Source organism: Haemaphysalis longicornis, unplaced genomic scaffold (assembly GCF_048455015.1).
Source record: "Haemaphysalis longicornis isolate Haplotype H1 unplaced genomic scaffold, Haemaphysalis longicornis Haplotype H1 scaffold_2, whole genome shotgun sequence".
Taxonomy (NCBI): Eukaryota; Metazoa; Arthropoda; class Arachnida; order Ixodida; family Ixodidae; genus Haemaphysalis; species Haemaphysalis longicornis.
The window spans coordinates 214,090,078-214,099,265 of NW_027526295.1; the positions used below are offsets into that span (position 1 = coordinate 214,090,078).

At 48.4% G+C, this 9,188-nt stretch overlaps 1 protein-coding gene across 1 annotated transcript; it reads left to right on the top strand.

The window, feature by feature from the left end:
* Positions 1 to 1,229: 1,229 nt before the first annotated feature.
* LOC144167623 (uncharacterized) lies at positions 1,230 to 2,703 on the top strand. Its single transcript, XM_077696819.1, has one exon. The coding sequence runs from the start codon at positions 1,287 to 1,289 to the stop codon at positions 2,301 to 2,303; it is 1,017 nt and encodes a 338-aa protein (XP_077552945.1). The 5' UTR covers positions 1,230 to 1,286; the 3' UTR covers positions 2,304 to 2,703.
* The last annotated feature ends 6,485 nt before the right edge of the window (positions 2,704 to 9,188 follow it).

Sequence of the window (9,188 nt, forward strand, 5' to 3'; positions counted from 1 at the left end):
CAACTTTTGAAAGCTTATTCAGTACCTCTAGGACATTGTACCCGGAGAGTCATCTCGTAATCGCGTTGGGACTATTATGCATCTTTTGGCTGATAGCAATCATATTGTTCTCAGCTGTTAACCATTTTCCTGTCCCACCGCCGCCTTCCGACACCTCGTCCAGTATTTTTACAGTCATTACAGTAATTCCCCACAGTGAAACCACGACGAAAACGATGTCGACTCTTACAACCAGCTCTGCTTCGGGAACATCGGCAATAAGCACATACACATGTTCAACGCCTTACTGCAAAAGGGAAGGTGATTATCTCAAATCTCTTCTCAGTAACCGAAAGGAGCCCTGCGACAACTTCTATGCGCACGTTTGCGACAACTGGAAGAGACACGCCCTGTCAAACACACAGACGGGAGTTGGCGGTGCCGTATCCAGAGATACCTTGCTGGAAGAGCAGATGGAGCGGGAAGTCATAGGTTACTTCAACAACGTCAACCTGGACGTGCAGCCTGCCCTGCAACTCCACCAGGCTTGCATGCGCAGTACCCAGCTCCAGGGAACGGAAGCTGCGCAAGACCTTAAGGATATATTTAAAGAGTACATTAACACCACGTGGCCGATACCTCGATCGGACTCGGTTATAAAGCACAACCACGTTTGGTCACTAGCGGGAAGGCTCTACCGAGAATTTGGTATCGATGCGTTTCTCGCGGTGGCCGTAGGAAGGCCGCGTAATAAGCTCCCGCTGCCTGTACTAGAGGGGCCTCAAATGCTATTCTTCAAAGAGTATCGCCATTACAGTGACGCTAACGCTCTCTTCCGGAAAGCGATAAGCGAAGCTGTTATCGGTCTGCACGCGGCGACCATAAGCCTCAATGACGTCGTTGATGACGTGTACACTGTGTTCAACGATCTTAGTAAGCGAGTGTCGACCGAGGCCAAATTCGACTTCACGTTGTCCAAAGTGAAACAACTGCCATTCGGGCTGCGCAGATTTATTCTGGTTGTCTTCGAAAGCGTCATTGGCGCTAACACTACTGTCATCGTACGCAGCCCAAAGTATATACTGAATGAATTGAAGAATTACGTTAGGGTCTCCGAAGTTCCGAGCCTGATTAACTACTTGGGATTCCGGCTCATTGTGCGCATGGCCCCATTTTTTCCTTCCAGCGGCTTCGAGAACCTCAAACGACTCTTCAGCCTAGAACACACCGGCCGCGTTCGCCCTGCGCCACTCGACCACGGCGCACTATGCCTGCGGGCAGTGGAAGCAGCACTTCCAATCTGCGTCATGAAAGCGATAGCAAAACTTTGCAACGCGTCCGGAAATGACCTCACCAACCGCATGTGGCTATCCCAGCTCGAGAGCAGCTTCTTCCGAAACACGGCGCTGCTGTCGTGGGTGGACGAGTTCACTTACCTCGTCATCCGCTTCAGGCTGGCCCACACGAACCTCGCCCGTTTCTTCCCAGCGTGGTGCCTGGGCGTGGGCCAGTGCAACGGAAACATTAGCCGGTACGGCGCCACCGCGGTGGCTGTGTACAGAAACCTGTGGAAGCAACGGATGAACGCCACGCTGGGGCAGGTGGTAACCAGCAAGTTTGTTCCCCGAGAGCCGGGCTTTCCTTTCGAAATGAGAAGCCGCTACGTGTGGTCAGAGCAGACCACGTACGTGCCGCTGGGTCTCATCAACGGTTCCGTGCCAAACAACACGACGCTCTTCGCATTCCATCTGTCCAGAGTGGCCGTTCGCCTCTACCACAGCTTAGCCCCGCTGCTACGCGAGGAGCCGACGTCACTCGGTGCGCCGTACGGCGCGCAGTACAGCAATCGCTCTCTCGAGCTATTGCGCAAGCTCCTCGACTGCCTCTCCAACGACCTCCAGAATGTCCTGCGCTCGACTCGCACCGAGTTTGTCGTGGACCCTGACGACGCCCGCTACGCGCTGCTTGCGCAGACCGCCGCGCTGGGCCTCGCCTTCAAGGCGTTCCGGGACCTGCTGCACGTGGAGCGCATCTGGAAGATGAGCTTCCGGCTCAGCTCGCTGCCCGAGCTGTCTTCGGACCAGCTCTTCTTCGTCTACTACGCGCTCGACAACTGCGAAAGCAGCGACGCCACTTACCAGCTTCGCCAGTACGACATGTGGCACAGGCTTCCTCCGGAGCTGGCCGTGAACTTCCCGCTACGCTACATGCCACACTTCGGAGAGGCCTTCAAGTGCTCGCCCGGCAGTCCCATGCGACCGGCCGGATTTGCGGCCGTCTGTGACGTCTTCAACGGCACGTGGAATTACCGTTCGAAGCTATAACGTTTACTGGAACTTACTGGCCACAGTGGTGTGGTAGCACCTACACTAGTTCACTAACCTGTCCCTATGCAACGGACATCTTGGTATTCGTACGGGTCTTGTTTCCCCTAAGCGTTGCCCTAAGATGTACATAGCTAACTGCACCAACCAGATTGCGCCTCTTCGGGACAGTATCTAGTTTATTTCATGATTGCTCATTTTCTGTACTTGATTAAAAACGCTCGATAATAGCTATCAAATATGTGACGATTACTGGCGCTTTTGTCCGGAGTGTTTTAAACATAGAGCGCCTGAGTGACCTCTGCCACTCGCTGTCCTAATTTTCTAAGCACGCGTTATATCAATATTATTACAAGCTTAGTATTGTTTCCTCCTTTGTTCAGAGTAAAAATTGAGTCCCACTTTCTTTGGTTTCTGTTTTGCATTTCGCTCGCACAAGACACAAATAGCGATTCTCATTGGATAATGCGGCCACTCATACCCCGTTTACCTTGAACGCATTAATGTTTTAATCGGCTGCAGAGTGCTTGCGCGTGTTCTGCGTCCTGGCTTTAGCCGTGCAGTGACCACAGCTGTATTTTCCGTGCAATGTTCGCTAAATGCCCCATTCACAGTTTTTTTTTTTTTTTTTTGCATTCAGTGGTGCGCCTGCAAATTTGATTAACGGTGCGGTGAGAGATGCCTGTACTTTAGGAGCATTTTTCGAAAGAACTGACTCTCCAGTTTGTTAATGTAAGCGACAAATCTCCAATGACCTGAACTTTGCGCGAGTTCGTGATTCGCAACGGCTCAGTATTACGAAGGTAATCGTTTCCTTAATAGGCAGTGGGGGGACGGCGGATGTAGTAGAGTCAGGGCCCCTAGCACAACCCGTAAGGCAAAGGAGTGGCAGTTGAAGCCTGACGTCTGTGCCGCTATGGTGCCACTTCTACACAGATATAGACAATGAACGGTAAAGGTGCGAGCGCGCACCCTTGACTCTGCATAGGTGTTTCCTACTACATTGAGTAGCAAACCGGACGAAAATTCGCATAGTTTAGGAAGCAATGAACATTTAAGCATGCACAGGGAGCATTTCGCGATTTTTTAAGGACACAGGGAAAGGCGAAATTTTTAAAAAAAGGTGACTTTTTTTATTCGTAATTATGGAAGTTCACCTCCGTGTGCACACTTTCCACAATCACACTTATTTTAGAAGGTTGTATTTATGGCTACAAAACAGTTTTTTTCGTAAGCGTGTAGTAAGTGACCACGTTCAATTTTAGAATGTGCTCCCTGTTTACTGTTTTTTTTTTTTTTTTTTCATCAAGAAAGTCCCAGTTCTAGATCAAAACGCTAGTCTGGAACCAGCTGTATTGAGAAATTGCTTGACAATCGTTGCATAGCTTATTTTTAAGCAAAGACAATCCAAAGACGCTGTGCACGTTTTTTCCACATTTGTGCTTCGGAGCCGCACGCCAAAAAATGTCTTTGTTGGGCTTCACACTCTCAAGATTGCAACAATAGATGCTGTTCTTTCATTTAATGATGGTAGCATCGCATGATCCAGCATTTCATAATAGCAGTGTCTAGAGTGCCGTCCGACGGCTCTCCTATAGCTGATCCTTGCAGGCATGGCTAGAGTGCCGTCTGACGACATTCGAATATTTAACACTAGGCTAGCACCGACGAAAGAGTCTGACGTTGTAGTGTAGAGGATCCGTCTAAGCTTCCTGATCCCAAAGCCGGTGGTTCGAGACCGGCTCTTGCCTCGGTGGGATTTCTTTTTTCCTTTTTTTTAATTCAAGTAGAATTTTATTTATTTATTTATTTATTCATTTACCCTAAAGGCCCTTACGGGCGTTACATAGGGTCGCAATGAAAAAAAGAACACATTGCAACATTAAAAACAGCAACACCCAAAAAAATGCGAATCAAATACATTCATGACGAAATGCATAGTTTCAAAAAAAGGGTACACAAAAGGCGCACAACAGTTATCCAATCCCTAAAATGCGAGGGTTAAAAAATGACCCAGGTTCAAAATAACACAAACATCGAACATTGAACCAATCTAAGAGGTTCAAAAATGACACAAACACTGGAAAATGATTTATACATTGAGGAATAACTGCAACTCTTTGATAAATGAGTCGTGATTACTGAGTGTGACGATGTTACCTGGGAGCTGATTCCAGTGACGAATAGCAAGTAAGAGTGGCGAAAAGAAAAATAGGTTGGTACGCGCGAATATTGGTCGAACTTTGAATGCATGATCTAAACGGGAAAAAACGCGACCAGCGGGTCTTATGTGCGAGGCAGCGAAAGAAGACTGGCTGTGGTATAGCCTATGGAAAACCGATAAAAGACTATAAAGCCGGCGTTGTTGTAGAGGTGGTAAGTTCAGGGATTGTTAGTTATGTTTTATGTTATGTTAGTTTTGGTGGTTTAAGTGATTTCTTTGTGTGCGTTAGGTTATCTTATGTTATGTTTAGGTTAGGTTGCCTAGCTTCGCGTTATCTAGAGCGATGTACTGCCAGACGCGGCGGCAATTTTGTTATAAAATGCTGGTGGACGTCGATATAGTGGAGTGCTTATAATACCGTCGGACAGCACTTTAGACACGGCCTTCATAATAATACGGATTGAACCCTTGGCGCAAAACCATCATCAAGTTGCTAAAAGAGGTTGACCACATGCAAAGATACTTTGCGAACAGAGCTGCACAACAGCTTACAAAATCGACAAGGCTGGACAGACGACTCACTGAAAAGCGAAAAAATGACTTCGACGGTGATTATGAAGCTGGTGATTACTAAATAAAGGACTCCAGTGGTGTTTTTGGCAACAAAGTATTGCTTTTCATCCCTTTTCTTACTTTAAACCTAATTATCTCAAAACAGTGTATTTTTTTAATTCCATAGGTACCACTATTTCCTATAACGTCCAGGATAACCCGCTGATTTTTTTTTTCTTTTTTGCTGTCAGCTACATAAGTTGTCACATCTATTGTACCAGAATTGGAAATATGCACATCGCAGTTTCTTTGTTACAGAATGTTCAATATGTAAATGAAAACAAAATTTACGTACTAACGGAAAAAAATTATTAAAAATTTTAATTTTAGTCTGTTTACTGACTAGTTTGTTTAGTCAGAGTACTGACACCAATTTCGGACGTTAATATTATCGCGCAGTTCGCGTCCTTTACTCAACAGAATACCCTGGCTGAAATATGAGCGGCCTGCGACGCGAAGATACTTTGATTGGGTCTCATTTATCGCGCCGACGGAGCAGCGCGCGGTGCGGCGCTCAGCAAATGGACATCAGCGTGACATCATCCCGCGATAGCCAAAAGAAGTGACGCGAAACTTGTGACGTCACTTCACGCGAGCGGTGAGCGGGCGCCAGCGCATTCACAAACGGATGCACGTAGCCAGAGCTACAGGCATAACCGTTGCCCATAAAGGCACTGTTGGCAAAAATAGTTCCACACACGGGAAAAGAAGCGATAATATACCCCGGAATCGCAATAGAAGTCGCCATCAGGACTTTTATTGAAAGTAGTCATCGAATTTCCGCCGCAATGGTAGGCCTAGCACCTTCATGCAGCTCAGCCGTTCAGCTCCGGCGGTGGCGCGGTCGAAACAACTCCCCCACCGGCCTCCCGGGTATTTTGACGTCCGCAGAAGCGGTGAGGTTATGCCGGGATTCTGTCATATGCGCTGTTGCGACCGGGTGGGGGCTCCCGATCCGAGCTCCGTGGCCTCCGACATACGAGTGGTAGCGTGTATGATGCGAGCGGCCAGCCGCTGTTGCAGCCGTGAAGAAGTCCAGAAGCCGTAGGCTAACGTAACTCTTTACTTCATAGCGAGAGGTGAGCCGAAGCCAAAGAACAATGCCCCGACGGGCGAGGTTACAATACAGGACTCGAGCAGAGCGACAACATCGATTCGCTGCTCTAACAGGAATGAGTTACAACGCTTGGGCAGCTCTATTTATACCCAAAAGCGATAACGGTCAAACGAAACAAGCGGCAACACGCCACGAACGTCAGACACACACACCACTCTTTCCAGAGTTCGTAAGCCGTTCATAGCCTCGGGCACGCTGAGTCCGAGAGAGGGGAGAGAGGAGGACTCCGTTGCGATCGACGGGGCTTCTGTGTCCTTGAAGAGCGTGGAGACGAGCCTCGCAGGCAGCCGCCGAAGTTTTGAAATGCGCCGAGAGCAAAGCGTCTGACGCGGCTTGTCGCAACTTGTTGCCGACATGGTGGCGCGTGTTTTCAAAGGCGCACGAGTGGCTTCGCTGCACAGCCGAGGAGTGATGCGGGGAAGTACTGCGGCGCTGGCCGATTGGTAACAGCGCCTTTCGGGATGAAAGCGCGGGAATTTGAAACAAACGATTTTCAGGCCGTTCACTGTAATGACTATCGCGCGCTGAAGTATTTAAAGTGCTGTTTCGGGTTCGCCAGACCATTAAGCATCGATAAAAGCAATAAAAGTGGAACATGAAATTTTCGTGTCAGTACTCCTTTAATATTTTATGTACAGTTAAAAGAACCTAAGATTTGAAAGAAAATGATGTATCCATCATGTAGATACCTTTAGTAGATGCCGAGAAAAACGTACCTCAAAATGGCCAAAAATGCATGAGAAGTATAGGGCTTACCCTGTGCCCTTAATCAGTTTTATTGGCCGCAAACTAGAACTGCCTGCAGGTGATAAGCCTTTCCCGCAGTCGGCCACTATCTCGTCGGGCACCTGCTTCGTTGGGCCCCTTCCATAAGCACCAATAAGCTTCCAAAAGCTGTCAACACGTTGTACGTAGCATACAGCGGCTACTGAATGGCGTTCCTTGGCCGCCTGCAACAACGCCGCAAAATCACTGGGCAGACTGAATGCAGCGAAAGCACTCTGGAAGAGCTCTAGGACAGTGGCTTTCGCGGATAATTGTAGCATTAAGTTAAAATAACAAACCCGATCTGCATCTGAATGCATGTTTATTACACCGCCTTTATAGGGCTGTGCCATAGGATATAAATATGTTAGAGCACTATTAACGGTGACTGTCCTCGCAATGTACAATCAATGTGCTTTTCGCAACAGGAGCTACATGCGCTTTCATTTTCGCGGAATATGTCCTTTGAAGAATATTTTGAAAGTCCCGCGCCCAGGTTTGAAATCTATGAACCGACAAAACTGCATGTGAGCGTGCACACAAAGCCAAAGACTCACTCCCATGGCAGGATTGATGTGAAGGTGACCGCGGGAGTATCAGTCGGCGGACCTTTCAAGCTGCACAGCAGCCGTTTTCAGAAATTTGGAGCCAAAGATAGCGCTGCCTTCTTCCACTCGTAGTCTCTTGCATGATAACAACCATGATACAACCAGTAAAATGGCGCTGCGGTTTGTTTCTTCACCACTCCAGTGATCACCTGCAAATTGATCGCCACTGTACATCACGCCGGTATGTAATCACACGTGCTAAACGGAAATTTAAGTGCCGGTTAAACAGGCACCCTGAGGTAGAGGAGACGAAGTGCGCTCTCACAATAGGTCTCATTGAGACAAACACACTAGTTATCTTTCCCAGTTGTTAGTTTCGCAAAAAAAACTGCACATGTTAGGCGCGTTGATGGAGCCCAAATTCCTTTGTTGCTCCTTGCTTTCTGACACAAAATACATCGTAAAATTTTAAAACCGTTTTATCCGAGTATCTGCCTATAATTGTTGCGTGTGCTAATTGTGGATCCCCTTGCCAGAGCGCCATGCGGGGAATGTTTTACGCACTCCCCAAACGCATGCCTTCATTAACTTTTACTATGGCGAACACCATTCACATTGCGCGTGATTTTTTTTTTGTTCGTTTGTGTTCCAAAATGACCACAATTGATAGCAGAGGAGCGCCGCAGACTGGTTGGAACCGCGAAGTGTCCTACTAACTGCTATTTCAGTAAAAGCTACTTGAAGATTCAAAAGTCGTACGCAGGAGCGGTAGGAGAACGGGCGAGCGAAAAACGGTACAACAGGGCGAAAGGAATACTGACTAGCGGCCGCTGCGTCAACCGACTCTGATTCATGAGCAAACGGCGGCGACTTCCCCCAGGGAGCGACATCCGACGCGACTGCCGCCGCTGCGAGCAGGAGCCGCCGCCGGTCGTTGTTCCTGCGCGTCTCCTTTCGCGACGAGCTGTTCGCCAAGCTGGCAAGTAAAGGCGGCGCAGACACAGCAGGTCGCGGAAGACGCGCCCGGAAGCTGCATGCACCGCCGAGCGTCGTCCTAGCGGAGACGTGACTGCTGAAGCCTACATTGGCCGCCCCCTTGTTCCTTTCTTCTACTCATTCTTTCGCTCATCTACGTCCCGTGCGAATAACAGTTGTTTTCCGTTTCACGTTTCCGTTCTGCTTTTGCTCTTTTGTTTCGTCGTTTCGTGTTTTCACTGGTGTACGCCAGCGGGATACCGTCCGTATGCGTGAGGATGACCTTCGTCATTGAATAAAGGGCGTTTTTGAACGGCTCTGTTCCAATTACAACTCGGGCACTAAAAGACCGATTATATTGTAACGTAGTATTTTGGCTACATACTGCCGCTACTATAGCATGAAGATCGGAAGGAAAAAGTCGAGACGTCGAAGAAGTTTTAAGGTTAACTTGTTTACTTTACGGATGACATTGAGGACATTTAGCACTTACAAACTTGAAACAATTACACTTATTACATAGATGAAATAGAGAGTCAAAGATTCAGAGTACTTAACGGGACATAGTTGGCGGGCGAATGGCTCCCGGCGGGAGGGCACGACGACGAGCGGCAGAGTGCGGCTCTCCTGGTGTTGCCCTCCCTCTCGCGCCAGAGGGGCCGCGTTATATTTGCTTTGGGGGGACGCATTGGGGGAAAAAGCGC

Bases quoted from the DNA above. Each gene is read 5' to 3' on its own strand.
- LOC144167623 (XM_077696819.1), top strand. From the start codon at position 1,287: ATGAAAGCGATAGCAAAACTTTGCAACGCGTCCGGAAATGACCTCACC.